Source organism: Nicrophorus vespilloides, unplaced genomic scaffold (assembly GCF_001412225.1).
Source record: "Nicrophorus vespilloides isolate i.1.1-1 unplaced genomic scaffold, Nicve_v1.0, whole genome shotgun sequence".
Classification (NCBI taxonomy): domain Eukaryota; kingdom Metazoa; phylum Arthropoda; class Insecta; order Coleoptera; family Silphidae; genus Nicrophorus; species Nicrophorus vespilloides.
This window is the reverse complement of record NW_017096720.1, coordinates 92,178-114,903: the sequence shown is the minus strand read 5'-3', so window position 1 is coordinate 114,903 and position 22,726 is coordinate 92,178. Positions and strand designations below refer to the sequence as shown.

General features: G+C 31.8%; 4 protein-coding genes across 6 annotated transcripts in view; 2 read left to right on the top strand and 2 right to left on the bottom strand.

Annotated features, from left to right (window-relative positions):
* Nucleotides 1–476: 476 nt before the first annotated feature.
* Nucleotides 477–5,977, bottom strand: LOC108557972 (serologically defined colon cancer antigen 8 homolog). Of its 2 annotated transcripts, none has more exons than XM_017914721.1 (10): nt 5,773–5,977; nt 4,056–4,340; nt 3,886–3,997; nt 3,238–3,822; nt 2,703–2,919; nt 2,396–2,634; nt 2,203–2,329; nt 1,952–2,069; nt 1,253–1,338; nt 477–1,070 (listed from the first exon to the last, which is right to left on the bottom strand). In XM_017914721.1, the coding sequence occupies exons 1-10, from the start codon at nt 5,928–5,930 to the stop codon at nt 520–522; spliced, it is 2,478 nt and encodes an 825-aa protein (XP_017770210.1). In that variant the 5' UTR covers nt 5,931–5,977; the 3' UTR covers nt 477–519. The 2 variants fall into 2 exon arrangements, with proteins under 2 accessions (XP_017770210.1, XP_017770211.1); XM_017914722.1 differs by lacking the exon at nt 5,773–5,977 and adding an exon at nt 4,399–4,490.
* A 2,315-nt stretch (nt 5,978–8,292) lies between these two features.
* On the top strand, nt 8,293–13,223 carry LOC108557961. The gene is made up of 14 exons (XM_017914710.1): nt 8,293–8,518; nt 8,577–8,708; nt 8,763–8,930; nt 8,986–9,265; nt 9,319–9,485; nt 9,539–10,149; nt 10,207–10,643; nt 10,703–10,941; nt 10,998–11,322; nt 11,446–11,550; nt 11,608–11,815; nt 11,872–12,293; nt 12,506–12,811; nt 12,865–13,223. The coding sequence occupies exons 1-14, from the start codon at nt 8,435–8,437 to the stop codon at nt 13,221–13,223; spliced, it is 3,843 nt and encodes a 1,280-aa protein (XP_017770199.1). The 5' UTR covers nt 8,293–8,434.
* Nucleotides 13,224–13,394: 171 nt separating this feature from the next.
* On the top strand, nt 13,395–14,146 carry LOC108557971 (UPF0488 protein CG14286). The gene is made up of 3 exons (XM_017914720.1): nt 13,395–13,644; nt 13,701–13,835; nt 13,888–14,146. The coding sequence occupies exons 1-3, from the start codon at nt 13,464–13,466 to the stop codon at nt 14,118–14,120; spliced, it is 549 nt and encodes a 182-aa protein (XP_017770209.1). The 5' UTR covers nt 13,395–13,463; the 3' UTR covers nt 14,121–14,146.
* Nucleotides 14,147–15,123: 977 nt separating this feature from the next.
* The window catches only part of LOC108557981 (pleckstrin homology-like domain family B member 1), a 40,282-nt gene continuing 32,679 nt past the window's right edge, over nt 15,124–22,726 (bottom strand). For both annotated transcript variants that reach the window (XM_017914738.1, XM_017914739.1), the window contains exons 12-14: nt 16,048–16,231; nt 15,798–15,985; nt 15,124–15,724 (exon numbers count right to left, since the gene is read on the bottom strand). In XM_017914738.1, the coding sequence (XP_017770227.1) occupies nt 15,536–15,724; nt 15,798–15,985; nt 16,048–16,231 (561 nt within the window). In that variant the 3' untranslated portion in view covers nt 15,124–15,535. The remainder of the gene's footprint in view (nt 15,725–15,797; nt 15,986–16,047; nt 16,232–22,726) is intronic.

Here is a 22,726-nt window from a genome sequence, read left to right as displayed (position 1 = left end):
CGTACATTTCGTAATGTGTACAAATATATCATTATTCTCATCTTCATCATCATTTACGGCAAGTAAGGCAGATTTTTGGAGTGGAATTCAAGAGACAAGAAATAAAAATAATAATTTTTATACAACTCATTCTTATGAGCCTTATCTTAACGTAGAATTCAACTTTCCTGAATTTTTATTCAACGTTGAAACAATATTAAAAACCTCATTTTTAAGCTTAAATCTTGACATTAATTCTATTAGATTTAATCAATTTTTATTTAATTAAATCGATCATCATCAATCAAGAAAAATCAATTATTTATCTTAATAGAGTTTATTGTAAATTATCTCTTACAAATAAGCGGTTTTAAGAATAACGTTTATGTTTAATTACTTTACATACATAATAATTAAATTATATTTAAAGCCCATCTATGAATATATATATAAACTGCATTGCACAATACGTTAGATAAATATATGTTTTTTTCTCGTTAGAAACCAACAGCAACAACATTTCTAAAAATACAATTAAAACTATTTAAGTTCCTCCTGCTGAGTTGTCTCTTGGTATGCAACTTCGGCATTTGGATCGGCTTGCTCAGAATATCCCTGATTCGGATCGTACTGAGTTTGATCGTACTGCTCTTCGGAATAATTAGCATCGTACTGTTCAGCTGGATAATTTGGATCCTGTTCGTATTGCTCACCAGAATACTGCTCCTGATCGTATTGCTCTGCAGGATAACTCTCCAAATTAGGATCTTGGCCTCCTGGAACATACTGTTCTGCAGAGTAATTCTCCTGCAAATTAGGATCGTATTGCTCCGCAGGATAAGCTTCCTGTTGATCGCCGTATACTTCTGCAGGATTGCTTTGGTAATCTTCTTGATTAGGAGCGTACTGCATTTCTTCCGGATTATTGTAATAATTTACTTCATCTTCATTTCCTTCTGGTTTTGCATCTTCTTTCGATTCGTGGTTTTGCTGTTGCTGCTCTGCGGATTCTACGTTATTTTTTGGTGCGGTTTCCTTAATATTCTTCGGAGTTGCGTGCGGTGCGACTTTCGAAATGCCGTTGATTTCATCTATAAAATATAAATATATTTTGAAATTTCTGTTTCATTGAAAAATTCAAATTCTATATTTCCATTTGTCTTTAGGGATTTTGAGAAATGGAAATATAGAACTTGGCTTTTGAAGTGTGCTTAAGTGATGTTAATGATTTTGGTGATGATTTCATTTTTTTTCGCTATAGGTATGATGATACCTTGATTATCAGGAGATTTAATCTGGGATTGACTAAACTTATTACTCAAATAGTCTAAGTTAGTTTGTAGTTCCCGTATTTCCTCCCTATAACGAGAGAAAAAACAAGGATTAGTTAGGAAATGTGGAAGTGTGTATTACCTGCTACGATCTAGTATAGCTTGTGGAATGTTGCAGTTGCTTAAGTGAACTCCAAATATTTTCAATTTTACTAATTAACTCTCTGTTTTCCAAACACAGTTTTTGCTTATCACTTCTAAAATAAATGCAGAGATTATGATATATTTATTATGTTTGTTTTCTTTATAAATGCTTTTATTTATACAAAAAAATGAATTGATTTTCTTTTTAGGTAGTCCAAGTGTTTATTATTATTATTAACGCAACAATTTCAATTGAACTGACCTTCTTCGACTTAGGCACGAGTTTGACTGTTACATCAACTTTGATAGGTTCCTTGCGTTTGGTTGGTCGGACAGATTGCAAATCGGACCCGTTTTGGCTGTTTTCCGTCCCTACCAAACACAAGTTAGTTTTTACACTCTCTCGAATCTCTCGTTCAATATCATCAGATGAAATGCGTTAATTATATTATATTAACTATTATTATAATTGCTATCACTATTATTAACACTAATATTAAAATATATTTAACAATAAATGTCAGCATTTCTGATTTAATATAATTTACGAATCTTACTTATGTTTGTTGCTGGATTCTTCCAGCTTCTGGGTAAGCACATGACAGTCTGACGACAGTTTGTCCATGAGTTGATTCTGCGATTGGATCATTCCCTCCAGTTCGGCCACAGTGGCCGCTGCAACAATCATTTAATCAACTCATGGATAAACTATTTCCGATCACTCTCTCATGTTCTTCTATTAATTATCTTTTTTTTTCTCAATTACTCTTTTTTATCTTTAATCTACTTCTAAAAGGCAAACACTCACCGTGTTTGTTTTCAATATTCTTAATCATTAAACCCATATCTTTTTCCTTCTCTTCTTTCACCGATGGCAAAGCTATAGCTTCTGATCTCTTCGATCTCTCATCAGACAATGCAGCATTCATATTTATCTGCGACAAAATATCAAGTTTTAATCACCTCTTGTAAACAACAAATATTATATATAACAAACTTACTTCCTTCTCTAAAGCAGCAATTAGCTCAGTTAATCGAATATTCTCCCTCTTGCTGTGAATGGAATCCGCATCGGCTCTATCCAACCGTTGCCTGAGCGACTGCATTTCCACCTGCATCCTAGCAACCTCCTGTTTCGACTGTCTTTCGTTTCTCTCGTTGGCCATCTGGAGCGAAGAGATCTGCTGTTCCAAAGCGCTCTTCTCCGCTCCGCTTACTCCAATATCAGATTGAAGAGTTACTAAGAAAAAACACAAGCACATCATATAAACATACAAACCAGATCATGTTTTATCCATTAAAGTTTACTTATTTTGTTCTGCATTTCCTTCTTCAATTCATCGATGAGCGCCTGCTTTTGCGCCAACTCTCTTCTCGAATCCGTGCTTTCGCGCCTCTGCTTATCCAATTCCAATTGCAACTTTCCGTTTTGCTCCCAATGAACGCCCAATTCCGATGTGAGCTGCTCAATTTGCTGCGTGTATCTTCTTTCAACAGCCGAACGTTCATCAGCAATTCTACGATTCTAAACAATAATCAATTATATAATTTGTTGAAATATATGTTAATATTCATTGAAATCTTTTAAAATCTTAAATCAATAATATTAACTCTTATAATGAATATTCAAAGTGCGATCAAGTTTGAAATTTGAACTATTAAATATTGTTATTCAAATTTCTATCAAGTTTGCAATTAGTTTTCTATGCGAGATTGCTTTGTAATTGATTGGATTCCCAACTAATAACTATTCACAACTTTGTAATGAGTTTTCAAATTGTCTTTGAATACACTATTACGTATAAATTCGTTAAAATCCAATTAGTAAATTATAATTATTTACCTGATCATTAATGGATTCTCTTAATTTTGAATGTTGCCTCTCCAATTCATCCTTCAGACGTCTGATCTCGTGCTCCGCGGCGGTCTTCTCGTACTGAGCCTGCTCAGCCACATCCAGACTCCTCTTAACCTGATCACTCGTATTTTGCTCTTTATCTCTCAGCAGATTCAAAGCGGACTGCAGCTTCGAAACGGTCTCCTGCAAAACGTTCTTCTCCCTTGTCAAATTGTCCATGAGATTCTTATTGATCCCGGCGCCTTCACCATAATCGCAATCGGATACTTTCTTCCTCAACGTATCGTTCTCCTCCTGAGACTTCTTCAGTTCGATTCGAATTTGCGTGAGCTGCGCCTCCAGCTCGGATATTCGAGACTCAAAAACTATAGATGGACCTTCAAGTACCTTCTGCTTCCTCGATTTCTTCGGAGACTTCAACTTGCTCATCTCCGCTTCCGTTTCTGTTTCGGTTTCAGTTTCGAACTGATCGAAAACGGATTTCATCAGACTGCTCTTCTGTTTCTCATGCAGCGAGTCGTTCTCGAAAATTATATCTTTGACTTTGCTCAGCAATGTAGACAATTCATCCTGTTAACAATCAAAGATAAAATAAAATTTTACACAAAAACAAAGAAAGTTATGAAGATTTACCTTACAGAATCTGGACTCTTTCTCTAATTGCTCGATGTAATCTTCCTGCCGTTCCATGAACGTTGATAATTCCGGCGGTATTATTTGAGACTCAAATTTATTGGGTATTTCGCTAAAGAAAATATAATTTTCAAAACTTATTTAAAAAAAAACTAAGATTGTTATCTTACTGTTTCTCAATGTTAGTTATGTGAGTGGTCGTTGTTCTTGGCGTGTAATAAGGATACTTCTTTGACGTCGAAGTAAACGGTGGGTATTTCGAAATTCTGCTGACGCCGCTGATGATCGATTGATTATCGGTTTCATCTCCTGCACTGTCAAAGTCCCGCATCGTCCTTTTAACAGGAGTGTAGGTTTCTGCCAAGAGTATCCTTAAACGGGACACGGCTTCTTTGTATGCTGTATCGGCGTAATCAGGTTTCTTCCTGTATTCCAATTTGGGAGTAAACGGTTTTCTGTAAATAAAGTTTATATAAACATTTGTATTATAATATAAAGTTAAGATTTGTGTACCTAGTATTGTAGTACATGATTGTAAGAAGGACATGCACGGAATGAAGTGGTCAGCAAGTTTTTTATTTTCTTCGCGATCAATATTTACGTGAGTCACATGCATGGTGGTAATAAGAAATTAATTATGTATACCCTAGTCATGCAGGTATAAGATATGATCAGTTAATATTTTCGTGTACTACAGACGCATTTATTGTTTTGATACAAAAATAGTTTATAGATTCTGTCTTTTCTAAGTCTAATTTATAATTACATTTAATAAAAATGTTGAAAAACTCTTTTAAACTTACGTTACATACATAAAATTTATTCTCAAGTTTATAGACTAAATCAAATTGCGAATATAAACTTATATTGATTTTCTATTTATAAATATGAAGAAGCTATTTAAGTCGTAATTCAATAATATTATTATCTAATACAAGTTGCTTATATTAATACTTGTTTCTTTCAATCAATATTTCATTACACTTATTTACAAATCTTTATTATCAATAATTTTGACCAAATTACAGTCTTTTTGCATATTTATGTATATATTTATTGTATAAAAATGATTGAACAATTTCAAAATAATGTAATTGAATTCACAGACAAATCAATATTAAAATTATGAAAATTGAAAAGTTTCTTGAAAAGTGCAATAAATTTTTAAATTGTACAGAACAAATGAAATTTCAAGCAGAGAAAGCTTGTAAAATTACATAAACCAAATTAAAAACATGATTAGTTCAAACATATCTGATAATTTTACTATAAAAGTTGGTAAAATTCTTTCAAAATAAATTAAATTTTGTAAAGTGGATGAGAAATTTAGTATTGTCAAATTTACTAAATTGTTACTTTTCCCTAAAAATTCCTCTCAAATTTACAGTACGAGTTTAATCCGTTTCAAAATTTCCGGATTTTTACTCGTATAGTGAAACATATTCAAAAATATGTGTACACAAGTTTTAAAAATGATGTAGCAGGTGCACAATCCGGGACTACTCTTCTCATCGTCACTCGTTATGTGAAACGTCGCTCGTTAAGCAAAATGCTAATGCTAATTAAGCGAAATGCTCGTTATGCGAGGTGTTCGTTAAGCGAGGTTTCACTGTATTATTAATATTAATAAACCGGACTAATCGAAACTAATGTAAGAACTAAATATAATAGAAAAATGCACTAAAATTTATATAAGACGATTAAAACAAAGTCACACATCAATGCAATAATTTAAATTCTCATATCATTGATTAGAACTAAAATATTTGCGCTGATTAAATTGCATTAAAAATTAACATAAATATGTGTAAACAATAGTATATAATGATAACTCATAGAATAATTATAAATTTATGTGTTTTTCTCTTCTTCGCAAAATAAACTTACTTAACTTTCTTCTTCTTGTCCATGCTGAAGTTGGTCAGCGGTTTGCTCAAGTAGTTGCTCTTGAGTCCGCCCAGCCGTGGTCTGGCCAGAAATCCGGTACCGGAAGTCAGCTTCTGCTTCCTGGGTGTTCCCGAAGAACCCATGCTCTTGCCGAACATCTTCGAAACCGAATGCTCACGGCCGGAACGCGATTCCTCTTTTATAAACTCGCCGCGGATCAATTCTTATTTAATGTAGCAACCGCTGCTATCGAAATTTTTATTCCTCCGTAATTCACAATCGTCACGAACACATACCATGACTTTTATCTAAACTTTACGTTTATTTATAATTTACCATGGAAACAATTCAAATATGTGTGTTTATTACCAATCGAATTAAATAAATGAATAATCGCTCTTTGAAAATACATAACTCAAGTTGTTACGCAATTGTTAATACTTTAAGTTTGTTTATAATTAACCATGGAAACAATACAAAAATGTGTGTTTATTACCAATCAAATCAAATAAATGGTTAATAGCTCGTTGCAAATACGTAACTCATGACATTCTTTTGTTACGCATTTGTCAAAACCTTAAATTTGTTTATAATTAATCATGGAAACAATACAAATATGTGTTTATTACCAATCAAATCAAATAATTGATTAATCGCTCTATCAAAATCATTTATAATTTACCATGGAAACAACAACATTGTTAATATATAATTAAAAAATATTGAGATTTTATTACTTAATAAATTAATTTATTTCTACAAGCCTACAAGCATCCACGCCTCCTTCATTTGCTTTTACATCCTTCATACTTTGTATATGTGTATAATAATCAGAAGTTTTTTTAATTTAATTTCGAGTTATTCCCTTCTTACTAATTAATTTAAAAATAAAGTTACTATAACTTTTATAAAGTACACATTTTGCTTTATAAACTACTTCATTTTTAATTTGTTGAATGATATTGGAGAATTCAGCAAGACAATTTCTTCAAAAAAATACCAATTTGATGATTTTTTTTATATAAATTAAGTATTTCTTTATTTAATTAAAAAAATCGTAATAAATATTTACCAGTTAATAAAATATTTCTTTTACATAACTTCTGGCAAATACATATAATACTAACATATTTCATAAACTTTGCTGTGTTTTATTTAGATTTTACATGATATATGTGTTTAATTTTTGTTTGATGAAAATTATGATGTTTAGGTGGATGATTAATATATCGTGTTCCGTGATATTATTGAAACGCGTTGCGTGTTGCGATAGAAATCCATAACTAAAACAAATAAATACAGTCTGGAAATACATTTTCAGTTTTGTTGGAAATTCCCCCCTTTTGTTGGATGGATTTCACCGTTTTATCGTGCAGCCAGATAGAAAATTAGTAAAATTTCGTAGCATTCCCCAGTCACGCTTAGCACCGCTTTGCACCGACGTTTCAGCAGATCCCAAGGATTTTAACTGCATGCAGTTAAACGAACATTCCACCTTCTTTTTATTATTATTTTTCCATTCCATTTTATCATCGCATTTTTGTTATTCTTTTCCATCTGCATTCGATAATATGAAAAGTTTTGCTTATTTTGCTTAATGACAACTACGTGTAGAAAAATACGTTATTTAAATTAATCATTTGTTTGTTTTTATAACAAAAATTTAGATGTTAATTTTTCAACTGTCAATAAATTTTTATTTATTAATTTACAAAGATATAAATTAATTTATAAACATGTATTTATACTTGTTTTAATCTGCGAAATTCCAAGATCAATTTCTATATTTTAGTTTTGGTAGAGATTTCTTGATTTACATAATATATAATAAAATCCAAAATGTTAATTTACCAACTGTCAATAAACAACAACAAAATTTTATTAATTATTTTCAAGCAATTAAATTGCAATTACGCAGATATTTTAATACTTAAATTGTTATACTAAAAACAAAGACCTTATTTATAAATTAGTATTTTTTTTTATTTTACAAACATACCAAATAATATATGAACATACATTTATACCTATTTTAATCTTTGAAATTTCAAGATCAATATATATATAGTTTATTTTCTATTGGGCGTAATTTGTTTATGTAATATAATATGAAATTCGAGATGTTAACTTTCAATCTGTCAATAATCAATAACATATACTTTTGATTATTTACAAGCGATCAAATTTAATTGATTAATTTATATAAATTAGTATTAATGCTTTCTTTGTATAAAATTAAATAGAAACTAAGATATGAATTTTCAAAGTGATAATAATTTGTTAATAATTTAAGTAGAATCTATAGCAGTTAATGGCATTTGTATATAGTCATTTTGTTCCTAGAATATTGAAAAATATTTATCCTCTCACGGTTTCAATAGTAATTTATTGGTTTGATTAATATTCGTCAAAAATCAATGTTGAAAATGTAAAATTAGTTTTAAACAGATGCGAGTTAAGTTGCCTACTTCCACTCTCAGCAGAGTAGAAGAAGTGGTATATGTTCGAGGGCAACTTCACAGCATACAACATAACCTCAACTAAGGAAACTTCAATTCAAATGTTTATTTACCGATAACTTCAAAGTTGTCCCCACGTGTTTTTCATATAGTTTTGTACATTTTTCAATTGTTAGTTAAGTGAGATTATTATTTTTATCAAGATGAGTGTAGAAGAGTGTTTCCCAAGAGGAGGTGCCAGTCAATTCGTGAAGAAGACAAGACCCACAGAACCGATCATCAAAAACGTAAGTCACATGAAAAGGCTGCGTTCAGCAAACTGTTAAAAACTACTTCGTTTTTCAGCTTTTCGGAAGGAAAGAGAAGGAAACCACTGCAAAGCAGCAATGGAAAAAGGGGACAGAGGAAGAAGAATGGTTCAAGTCATATATAAACACCCAAGCCAAATCGGATACAGCTGATTTGTTAACTTATGATGTAAATTTTTTATAATATTCTTTGTGTTATCATAATTAATGTGGTTAATTTTAGACAATCAAAGAAGGTATGCTTCTGTTGGGTTGTATCTCAAAAATCCAAGAATTCTATGCAACAGTGGAGTTACCAGGACAAATTCATGGCTCTTTGGAGATTAAATCTGTTTCAAGTAGACTGAATGCTGAATTGAGCAGACAAATTGAAGAGGAATCTGATTCTTCGGTAGGATATTCAAAGATATTTTAAAAAAGAACATGAATTAATATTTTACTTTTAGAAAATTTATAAATTGAATCAAATTCTTAAAATTGGAAGTTATATTCCGGTAAGAATCAACACAATTGACAAAACAAATAAGCTGAAGACTAAAGTTCAGTTGAGCTGTGACCCTGCCGATGTTAACTGGGCTTTTTCACATAAAGATGTCTCAAAGTATATGCTATTATGGGGTAGCATAGCTGAGAAGAATGATTACAATTATGTCATTGACTTGGGTATTAAAAACTGTAGGGTTACTTTACCTTTTACGAATCTTGCTGATGAAGAAGCGAAATATGGTAAGATTATTTATTGATTTGTGAGTGTCCGTGGTGATAATAATTGATTGTAGTTATCGGTGAGCCTTTGTACGTGATTTCTGAAAAGTGCGATATCCAACCGGAAGCTTCTATTATTGTGGTCACGACGAAAATTGATGAAACAAAGAAGAATACTGGTCCAAAGATAACTTTGGCTCATCTCATACCATCCATGAAAGTTAACTTTGCTATTGAAAAGGTAATATTTCATTGTATTCGATGGATTTGTTTTTTAAATAATCATTTTTGTAGGTTTTGGCTGATGGTTTGATGGGGAAAATGTTCGATGATAACATTGCTTACATCAACCAAATTTATTTGGATAAGAAACTGAATTCGTACAAAATCGGGCAGATTGTTACTGCTAGCGTGCTCTACACGCAACCTATGAATAAGTTCACTTATTTCACATTGAGAACGCTCAAACCTACGCAAAAGTTGATCAAAGGTGATCATGTTAGAGGTATCGTTTCTGGAGCTTCAGCGCACGGCTTATTGATCAAGATCAATAACATTCAATTCGGTTTGGTGAGACCAATTCCGGGCAAGAATTCGGTGGTCAGAGAATACATGACGGAAAATTATCCTCTTGGCAGTGATCACGAATGCATCGTTTTGAGTTACCACTCAATAGATAACGTGTACGAATGCGCCTTCAGCAAGGAAATCTCCAACTATCCAGAGTTGAACTACAAGTTAGGGCAAACTGTTAAAGCGAGGGTCACCGGTTTCGTACCATCGGGAATGTACGTAAAGATCGACTCTAAAGTAGTTGGTTTCATCAAGAACATGCACTTGGTTAGCGAAAGATACACAGAGGCGGTTAACGGTAAATTCAATATCGGGCAAACCATAGAAGCAAAGTAAGTTTTAATACAAATTCATTAAAAAATGATTTGTTAATATTAATATCATTTTAGAATTTTAAAATTCACTGAGAACATGGTTGATTTAACGATGAAACCCGAAATGTTGAGTTGCAACTCAGTTTTTGGCGATATTAATGATCCGATGGACAAACAATACGTAGGCGTCGTTGTGAGTATTTATCCGACTGGAGTTTTGGTTGTCTTCTACGGAAACGCTAAAGGTTTTCTACCGATAAGAAATGGCAAGAACGGAGACGATATGTACATTGGCAAAGCGGTGAAATGCTTTATCAAGGATAAGAAAAACTCGAACGTAACGCTGATGATGGTGCACAGTTTCAATTTGTTTGTCGGTGATAAAGTACCGAACGCCGAAATTGTAGAGATCAACAATTTCGGATTGAAACTATCCAGTTTTAAGTACAGGGATTTAATTAATTTACCTATAGGACATGTGGCTTCAAGGGATATTGGACAATTAGTATTCAGTAAGTGTTTTAATATCAATCAATACGTTATTTTACTTATAAATATATATTTTTTTTAGACACCTTCAAAGTTGGAGATGTAGTCGAAGATTTACTCGTGCTGCACAAACAACCGGAAATAATCTCGAGGCGCGAATTCAACAGCATGGCCTTGAACCATTCGCAATTTCCTTCGATTAAGAAGAAAGGGGACACTCTGGTTCGAGGTTCCATCACCGTTAAGAATTCGACGCACGTCACCGTGACTTTCCCGTACAAAGAAAAACCCGAAGGAGTTAACGTCGAAATGCCGATTGATGTAAGCAATTAATTAATTAATATAGTTTTTTGTACTAATTATTAATTAATTTCCAGGAGGTTAGCAAAACTTTGAACGACGTGGAAGAGGCGAACGATGATAGTATTGTGGCGAAGACGAACAATCACAGTAGCTTCAATTTCCAATTGGAGTATGGCGTTGATTATACGACGATCGACTGCATCAACTATTTAGAATTGTACTTAAACGATTTGGAGTATTTGAGGAAACGCTTGGAGATTACGCAGATCGACGTAGCGAGTATAAAGATCGGAGATCGAATTGAATGCAACGTTGATAGTGTCGATAAAGAGTCCAATACTATACTGAAAGTTAACGCTGATGGATATCAAGGAATGGTGCATCACAGTGAATTGAAAAGTGCGTATCACTAAGTATGCGATACTTGCCAAGTAATTCTCGTTTTAATACGAGTTACTTGATAAATATTGTGCAGTGGTTTGGTTTAAATATTGGATAATTGATTTGTAACTTTACTTTTAGAGAGTCCAAAGGCTGGAAAGAAAATTAACTGTACTGTAATAGCCATTGATTACGGAAAGAAGATTGTCCATCTTACCTTGAAGAATTCATTGAATTTTGACGAAAGTATGTTGAAGTTTTATCGATTGTAATTCGTGTTATTTAATGTTACTTTTGCTGTAGTCGAATCCAAGAATTGTTTGAAGAATACTAAGGTGAAAATGGACGTGGTCCATGCAAACTCTGAATACTGCGTTGGAATTATATCTGATGGTGTTGCCAAGGGGAAACACGTTTATCTTCCTGTTAAGCTTCACGATAACGATTTTGAACCGAAAGTTGATCATTACAAGCAACTCGTTGGACAAAGTATTGACGTTATTATATATAGGTAAATTATTGGATTTTTTTATGTATTTCAGTAATTATTGTATATTTTGTTTATAGGATAAGTGGAAAAAATATTATGGGCTTTGAATTGAGTCAAATCAAACCAGAGTTGAAAGCATCCGCTATTAAAGAAGCACCGAAAACGTTGAATAATAACAAGAAATCTGCTGAAGTTGAAGAGAATGTCAACACTGCACAAAAAACATCTGATGTTGAAAATGGACAAACTAATGAAGAAAAATCGAAACAAAAGAAGGGAAGGAAGAGGAAATCTTCTGGTGGACAGAAATCAGAACCTACTGCGGTGGTGACCAATGGAGATCAACCGAAGCAGAATGGAAAGAAGAGGAAGTTGTCGGTTGCTTCTCAAGGAGATACTTCAGTGGCTTCGATTGATTCGAAAGATGTGAAGAGCGTTGAAAAGAAACCAAACAAGAAGAAGAATAATAAGAAAAGGAAATCTTTGGAAAATTCCGTAAATAATGAAAGTTCTCCTGCGAAACCAGAGGAAAATAAGGTTGAGCAGAATGGTGAGGATAAGACGAAGAAGAAGAGGAAGAACAGGAAGAGGAGGTCATCCGTAGCTGCAGATGAGAAAAACACGTCGATTGTGGAAAACGGCGAAGCGAAAGTTGCACAGACTAATGAGAAGCAACCGAAGCAGGAGAATAAGAAAAGAAATCTTTGGAAAATAATGAAAGTTCTCCTGCGAAACCAGAGGAAAGTAAGGTTGAGCTGAATGGTGAGGATAAGACGAAGAAGAAGAGGAAGAACAGGAAGAGGAGGTCATCCGTAGCTGCAGATGAGAAAAACACGTCGATTGTGGAAAACGGCGAAGCGAAGGTTGCACAGACTAATGAGGAGCAACCAAAGCAGGAGAATAAGAAAAGTAAATCTTTGGAAAATAATGAAAGTTCTCCTGCGAAACCAGAGGAAAGTAAGGTTGAGCTGAATGGTGAGGATAAGACGAAAAGAAGAGGAAGAACAGGAAGAGGAGGTCATCCGTAGCTGCAGATGAGAAAAACACGTCGATTGTGGAAAACGGCGAAGCGAAGGTTGCACAGACTAATGAGGAGCAACCAAAGCAGGAGAATAAGAAAAGTAAATCTTTGGAAAATAATGAAAGTTCTCCTGCGAAACCAGAGGAAAGTAAGGTTGAGCTGAATGGTGAGGATAAGACGAAGAAGAAGAGGAAGAACAGGAAAAGAAGGTCATCCGTAGCTGCAGATGAGAAAAACACGTCGACTGTGGAAAACGGCGAAGCGAAGGTTGCGCAGACTAACGAGGAGAAGAACAAGAAAAGGAAGTCAACTGAAGCTGTTCAGGCTAGTCCTGTTCAAGAAAAGAAACAGAAATTGAATAAGAAAACTAAGAGTCCGAAGAAAAATAAAAAACCTATTGTTAACTAATGATTAATAAATATTTTATGAAAGTTTTTAAAGAAATAAATTGTTTTGTAACTAATTTTATTATATTTTCCTTAAGTACCAATGATCTTTGTAATTAAAGACAAAGACATTGTTAACTGAATATTTTAAAAATGAAGATGTTTTCCGAGATATACCGATATTCAACGAATTTAGAGCATGGTCCATGTTGTGTTTTCTGTAACCTAAAAATATTTGTAATTTTAAGTTTTTATTTTAAATATGCCACCGAAACGGGCACCACCAAAGGCAAAGCCACCAAAAATCGTGGATTCCTCCGCAGAAGATGGAAACAGCGATGTTCTTGATTCTGAAATGGTTAACCAATTTCAACTTGAGTTATGTTGGTGCATACAAAACTTGCAACAAGCTTTAGCAAGTGGCAAATTGAGCTCCAAACAAGGTATATTAAAACATTAATTGATTATTAACGTAATTATTTTTCATATAAAAATTCAGTGCAGGACCATACAAAGGCTTTAAACACTTTAATGAACAATGCTGCACCGTTGGTGAAGAGAAGGCAAGTTATGAGACTTTCATTTGGTGATTACCGTAAGAAAATGGCAGAAGATGCCAAAAAGTTCAATAAAGGTAAACTATACTATATTGTAAGTATTATGTTTATTGTTTGTTTTGTTTTTAGTAAAAGGAAATATTACATTGAAAGCAGCCACACCAAGTACTGATTCCATGTTTCTAAAGAAATCAGCAAAACCTGAAACAAAAAGCTCCAATTTAACCAGTGATTTATCCAATTTGAAATTGGAAGTCGATAATGAGAAAGTGGAAACAAAGAGCAATGACAAAACTGAATTCAGTTTTAAACCATCCAATAATAGCTTCCAATTTAATTTCAACATTGAAGAAAATAAATAAATAATTTTCATTTACCTTTTAACACATGTTATTTATTAATATAAAGAATTCATAATTTAATTGTGCCTTACAAATTTAACTACATTTTCTAGTGAGATAATAAGAAAGGTTTGAAAACACTGATGTAGAATGATTGAATAATCAATCATATATTTATAAATATATCTCATTCATATCCTGTTAACTTTTAATTAACTATTTTATTTATTAACTATTAATAAAGCATATTTGTTAGTTAAATATTTCTTGTACTAACACTCAAATTAATTACAAATTTAAAGACTTTAAAATTCTATTGAATTCTATTTATTACCACTAGATGATGCTTTCGTCTAATATTTAACTGAATATATGTATGTTATTATGGTTTAAAATAAACAGTGAAAGTATACAATAGAATAATAATAAGATTAGTCTTATTTTTTTCGGTAATTATATAATTTAATTAAGGCCTTAATTACTAATTCGAAATTGGTACACCGCTATTTTAGACATCTCTTATAGACATCTGCAATCTTTTAGTTCAGCCCTTTTGGCGCTGTTCAAACTCCCACTTTTTAATTATGGCATTAATTAGATTATATTATTAATCATAATGTTAATTTTGTAAGTATTTTCATGATTGTGGATAGATATACCCGTTTCGTTATTTCGTCATTGAGTTATTAATGATTAAAGCTATCTGTTGGTGGTTTTGAGAAACATTAGCTGATTTATTTTTAATTTTAATTAAAAAGAATAAATAAATTAAAAGTTATTATGAGTCATTCAATTTGTTTGAATGCTTTATTAAAGAGGATGTTAATTATAAGAATTAATGTGAGCTGTGAGGATGTGAAGGGGTGCATTAATTAATGATAATTATTGCAATGTGAATATGTAAAGAAAAGAAAGTTGTGTAAATTTAAAAATCATTTTAATGTATAAACAGTCTTAGAAAATAAATATTACGTTATTATAATTGTAGCACTAATAACTAACTAATAATATTAATTATTTACGTGTGTTTGTGTATATAGTATATGTATATATATGTATATAAATCAATTATATAGTTTACGAATATGAAATACAGTCTTCCCAGTAAAAGGCACTCTCATCTCATACGCAATTAGCACGATTACATTAAATACCAAAAAAAAATAATAAAGAAATTACATACAAGAACTTAATCGTACAATGTATACCAGCTGCATTAACTTCCACATTTTGTCTCGTAGATTTTTTCACGAAGACTGATCGAATGAAATTTTGGTAACTCGAAAATCAATGTTATATTTCTTTCCCTTTTAGAGCCTAAAGTTAAGACCTTTCACGAAACGATCTTTCGCTTCAGCATCAGAAAATCAAACAGAAATAATAATAATAATAATAAATATCGGCTCGTCGTCTCTTGTCCTCCATCATTTGTTTCTTTAGGTTCCGTGATCGAATTCCTGATATCCTTCGGCGCCTGTGAATATCACATCTATCCATATCCTCATGGCTTCCGGCGATGGCGCCATCAAATAATAGTACCGTTCGTGCGTCTTCACGACGAACGTTAAGTGCGGATTCGGTGACTTCACCGTGTTCGCGTGATCCAAATACACTTCCTCGATGGCCTGGAAAAAAAAAGAGAGAACAAGCGTTACGTTTATGAAACTTCAAATGCAAAATAGTTTTAGCGAATATTACCTGAAAGTATGCACCACCTCTGACTTTCTTCTCGTTTTTATCGGCGTAGTAAGCCAACGTCCGATGGATCCTGTCGAAGACGAACCATCTGCGCGACCAGCCGTTCAACTTTGATCCTCTCTTGTGCAGGAAACCCCTGCAGCTCGTCGTGTTCATGATGATGTGCGGGCACAAATTCACCTGGTGACCTGCATCATATTGATAATATTAATTATGATCTTTTTTTGTTTACTCAGCGGGAAAACTGTACCTGCAGATTCGATGTGCTGCTTCAAATCCAGCTCGGAACTTCTGATCGGAAGGTATCTGGTCAACGGCCGAAGCTTGTCCGCGCGGTTTCTCCTCTTCGTCAAAGCCGTGCCAACTTCGACGCTGATGTCGCTGGTTTCTGATAATGGTCTTGGAGATTCCGCTTCTTCAGATTCCGTTCGAGCCTATAACAATAAAATTTCCAACTTTAAATTTCAATTGCATAAAATTTCCAAATTACCCGATGAATGTAAATATTAGTCTCGATTAAATGCATTTGCCAAAATGAAAAATAAGTAAATTTCAAAAGACGTTAATGCTTGAATAAATATTGTTCATTTCTCATCGACGTGTTGTCCAAAAATCAACGTTGAAATAAGCAGTACCTTCACGTTTTACTTAATTACTCGAAGACTAATCATTTTAGAATAGATATTGAAATCGAATGTTAAAGTGCAAACTACCGAGATTCGAATGATCTATCAGTCATTTTCGTAGTATTAGAAATTGTCGCGTAATAGGCTTCTAAATTTAAAGAAAAAGACGTATCTTTATGTTTTACTTAACTTAACTCAACTGCAACTACAAGAGATTAGAATTAACTATCTGTCATTTTCGTAGTAGACTTCCAAAATTCTGATATATTAACATAAAGTTTACCGCAAACCGAAAAACTTTGGGAACCCCTGAATTAGTACACTTATTGAATTTGGATATTAAAGAATAAAGTATTGATAATAGGATGAGCTATAATTAGATTTCATAGTAACAGCGGTTTTCACTTAACCAGCTTCAAAATCTGAAGAAATTAATTTTAAGTTTAGAAAAGTTTTGTCTTCATGTTTCACTTAATTACTCGAAGACTAATAACTGGAGAATTGTTATTAAATATAGATGTTAAAGTAAAAACTATAGAAAATTCGTGATTTTCGAACCATTATTGATTTTCGCGGTGTAATTATATTATACAAAGAGAGAAAGAAAAAAACTTTATGCTTGGATTATTTTTCACTTGGAATGTATCGAATAGTTGTAATAAGAGCTGCGTATTTACGACATTTTTGTTATTCACTCCAACTCTGTTATTCCATTTATCGAAACCAGGCTAAATAATTGCTTACTAAATCTAATAATACACCTTATAAAAGTGTTGATTGAATGGAATAACATCCGTATATTAGATATACAAAATTTTATAATTTATGAACAAAACTTTAGTTGTTTAATTTTGCATTAAACATTCTCTATTTATTATTAATCAAACTTTCTTTCTTTCTTATTATATAAAGTATTTATAATAAATTTGTACTCTAACTATATAAGATTTTTTATACTTTAATCTAGTTTGTTTTTTAAATAAGTGATATAACATAAAACTGTTTTTTTTGCTTCTTTCTTTCGAAAGAGCGAATGTGGCAATACGTTTCGGTTGACTGCATAAATTCCATCCACGTTGATGATGATAATAATAGTAATTATTCCTACGTGGCCTAGATTTTTATATTTATTATTTTGTTTATGTTTGTGTACATATATTTTGTTTCGAACAAGAACAGTTTGTAAACTGATTACAAACAACGGCAACATTTACACACACACAAAAAACTGCTTACAGCGAGCAAATGCGTATTCGTCCGTATATAATCACTATGAAGTCACGTTCCCATCGTTTGAGAATCAGAACGAATTAACTTGAATGTTGTAACGTTCAAACGAGATTTATCACTAGTGAAACGATAACATGCATACAGCAGGAAATCACATTTCACAACTCGACAATGTTTTGTCGTTATTCTACTTGTATAATAAACGTTACAAATACAGTAACACCTCGCATAGTCCGGCTTCGATCAGTTCGGTTTGAAAATGTCAAAATAAAGTAAATGTTAATTCTAAATATCAATACATAAAATCAGTATTAAAGTCTTCGATTAGTCCGGTTTCAAATAGTACGAAATATTGACGGATCGCAATCAAATAGTTTAACTAAAAAGTATTTTTAATGATTCGAATGTGCTAAATAGTAAATAGGAAATAAATAAAACGGCAATAAAAATTCCAAACCTACGATTTGTATGTTAATATTCAAAGCGTTAGTATAAACCAATTTCATTCTTAAATTGGTCAGAGCGATTTAGATTTGAGAAAATGTTGCAATTTAAAACTTTCCAAGTAACGTTAAATGTGCGATAACTCGTCAAGTTACTTGCATGTCATTTTCAATATTTTATTGTCATCAGTTTCCTTGACTACCATAGTTTGTTGTATCGAGTAATCAGCATTTAATTTAAGTTGGTATTATTTTAGTACTGATCATGTACGTGCACAAGAACCGCGTGGTGTGTAGTCAGCTTTAAACATTTAGGAATGCGCGTGATTCATTTTCGAGACAAACTATAAATAGTGCGGTCCCACGCCACTGACAACAATCGGGGGACATTCCTTAAACAATATTGTTTTAGTTTAACTATTTTATATATATTTTTTTTTGTAGTTCTCCTTTCGTGTATGTAAAACAAGTGTACACGTTTACAACTAATTTTAGAGCGTTTCTTTTTCACACCCGAAATACGCGTTTTAATCCTATTTATTTTGAAAGCGCCAGTTCTCTTCTTCCTCCACAACAGGAAACGTCAGGACCTGAATTATTGCCAGGAACCCAATTAATCCTCGCCTAAATGCAACCAAAAAAAAAGAAGATACGATCCTCTTCCGTGCATTTCCAATTAATCGGTAGACATTAACATTTAGAAAATAATTAATATCATCACCACGTTGAATTTTGTTTTGATAACAAAAAAAAAGTATTGATTGAATCGTCACACAAATTTATCAATATAATCGAAATAACTAGAGCAGAAACACCATTCATTCTTTACATATCACAAAAACATATTTATATTAGAAAGTTCAAGAAAACTGTACGAATAAAAAAAAATTATATAACAAATTCCAATTGGTATTCTGACAAATGTAACGTCAAAATGACAGCCATTAAATCACATGTAACCTTGGTTACAACGTCACAATATACGTAATCCGTAGGAATGATGGCTATGTAGCAGAGTTTGAACGTATTGGACAGAGCAAAAAACTATTCTCAGCAAAATAACCCAATTATCTAAAATAATAGCGAAACGAATAAATGATACATGCAGAAACGCAGATGGCGACCCACTTAGTGGTTTTCTTCTATTAATACGATGGATTTGCAATAATGGCGATTCATACAAAAAAAAAATATAATAAAAATTGAAATATGATGTTTGTTTTTAAACTTCTTCCTTTAAGTATCAGCGTTATTTGTCTTGGAAATTCCCGAAAACTAAAACGTGTTTTGTTTACTTTTTGTTTAATGTCAATCACTTTAATTTGTCATAAACATAAATAATGGATAACTTCTGAGTGATTTCTTCGATATATTCTAATGAGTAAACACATTAACATAGTTTATGAAGCGATATCTAATTAATTTGATAATCGAATTTAAAGTAGAAAACGTTGTTTACTCTTGATTAATCATTTCAGCACTTCTCACAAATTGTGTTTGATTTCAGATATAATTGGACATCATTAATTCATCGTTTTAAGTTTAGAAATTTTTAAGTACTTAAAATTCTAAAACTAGAAAGTATATGTATTTATGATAAATTGATGAATTTTAGTTAGTAAAATTTGAATAAGAGTGAAAATTATCAATGAAAATTAAAAATAAATTGAAATTTATTTACGAAAGTTATTAATAAGTTATTCTGAGAATCAATAAAAGACTTTCAATTGAAAAGCATGTTTTTTGTTTATCATTTGGATTCAATTGCAAAAATATTATTGTGAACTCGATTGATACTTAAAATGCATTTTTTTAATTATGTTTACGTTTATATAGATTCAATGAAAACATTCATCAATAAGAATAAATCAATTTTTAATAAATATCCATCAATTCCTGATATTTACGTAAATATATTTTTTGATAAATATGATTGTTATAGTCAATATTTTTGTATTTATATTAGCTTATTAAACAAATTAGTAAATTGTATTTTTACGTTTAATCATAGGAGAGTTGATAATTATGGATTTGTTATTTTAAACATTAAATATTAAAACCAAACAAATTAAGACATTTTCTTTAAAACGAAGATTAGCATGTATGAAGAATGTAAATTAATGTTACGTGTTTTTACTTTATTTGTTTGGTTGTTATGGAGATAATTATTGTAAGCAGTAACCAATAAATTTCTTTGATTTCCATGACGTTCTCTTTATAAAAGTATAAAGTGTGTATGTTTTGTCATTCTATTAAAAGGTGTACGGCTGATTACTATTATTATCTGAGACAGAATTGGATCGCAACGATTTTTCTTTTTACATGAAACCACTTTAAAAATAATTGTTATATAAGATGTATTCGAGATGTAAGTGATATTCGGTTCAATTATGTGTAAAATTATTGTCACTCACTACGTATGATGAATAGCGCTGCATCTTCTTGTACTTCCTCTCGGTGTACCCGATTTTAATATAGTTCATCCAGAGGGACATGATGATGATGATGTCTGGACAATGCACGTACTCTATCTCTATTTATGTCCGTCCGTCCTTAATAGTCTATATAGTTGATGCGGCGTAATCAGCACAGTCGCTCGCGGTCACAGCAAAACCCCGAATGTCCGGTGTAAATGTATATCGAAACGGAAAGAATTATACGAGCAAACGCGTCCAATGAATGAATGAATCAAATTCGACTACGAAACGCATTATTCTACCAATTCTGGTCCACACATAAACGCGCCCCCTCTTCCACAACAGCTCCCCTCCTTCCCCCTTGGTATATATAATCCGACGGAGAAGAGGTCCCCCTTCCTCTCCGTTTCAAAATACGAAATAAACGAGTAAATAATTACAACGGGATATGCAAGAGCACCTACGCTTCTCTCCTCTATGCATAAGCTGAAGACACGATGATGATGATGATCATGCGGTCCACCATCATTCGCGATGCACTCTGCCAAAACGAAAATAGGTCTTAGCGTAACGCCGAAGACAACGAAGTGCAGTTAACTGCAATCTTCGGCTATTAATAAGAATTTGCTGTTGTTTCCTATATGTGCAGACTTTACGCAATCGTCAACATTCCAATTGGCAACGGAACAACCGTCAATCAACTATTACAAATTCTCTCTCATACACACACACACATTTCATGATCAATGGGCTTTCATTCCGCAAAGTGCTAAATGCTCGTTCATTTATTTTCTTGGAAAGCGCCGAGGTTTACCCATTAGTGCCAAACACAAATAACGCGTTAATTACAAAAACTAAGCACCAACAAATATAATTTGATAGATTTTCAACCTAACATTATAAATGTTAACTATAACTCCGTCTCCGTGGACAAGAATACTTTGGCGTTTTGGATATAATTAGCAATTAAGATTTGTAAATAAATAAATAAAATACTGTAAGTTTTCAGCCTAAATAAGTAGATTTTTTGTACTTAATTTTTTAGAAAATTCATAGAATTATTCTATTCAATTTACAAGGTAAAAATGATATTTTAATGTCAATAAAAAAAATATCATTAGTAGAATTATTGAAAATGTTAAAATAACATAAAACTTTGTAATTTTTTCTACTCAAGTTTAATGAACATAATACAAATAATAAAGCGTCGATTAAAATGGTAAATTTTTGTTAAAATTATGTAAAGTTAACAATGAACAAAAAAACTTTGGTTTCAAGCTACAAAATCATCGAAAAGTCAATGAATACTTTTAAAAGTTTAAAATATTAAATGTATTTTTTTAGCAGCAAAAGTAAAGTTTCATTTAAATAAAATTATTGATGTGCAATATATATATATATAATTATAAAAATATGCATTAAACTAATTTCTTGGAATGAATAAGCTTAAAATTCCTGGAAATATTTCCTTTCGAATATATTCAATTAGCAAACAGATTTACGTCAATCCTCTCCATTCGTTTACAAACTTACGAAATTAATTAGTTGATTTACGTGAATCAATAAACACATTTTAAAAAAACGGGTTTCGATATGCAAAAAAATACAGTCGTATTTCTAAAGTCGTATAAATATTGGCAAGTAAAAAAAAAGTATAAATTTTTCATATTACCCAAATAGTTAGAATTATTTATGGACGTTGCAACATTACATAAACATTAATTAAACTCAATTAGATTTATTTGAAATTATAACAAGTATACATTAAGTTATGATTATTTACTTTTGATGTATGATTTAATGTATTATTAAATATATTTATTTAAAGAAATAGTTGTAAATTTCGTTTAAAAAATAGAAAATCTAAAAATCAAATTATTAAAAGAAAAACCTTAATCAAAAACTCAATTATCTTGAATTGATCTAGTACAAATATGACTTAGATGACCTTGTTTTTCGGATCGTAAATCGTTGTATGAACTAAAAGTGTCACCGGTTCTTGCGATATCCGTACGTAGTATATTTCTGGAGGTAATTGCTCCAATAGTTGGCATTTTACCCATTTCCTTCTAACAAATTATTTATCATCTTCGATTTACGTTAAAAACCAAAATCTAATTGACATCAATGCATAAATCAATACAGATTTACATATTACATCACTGCAGCACAATATTCTAATTTCACTATAAACGCATCTCTTACTTAACACT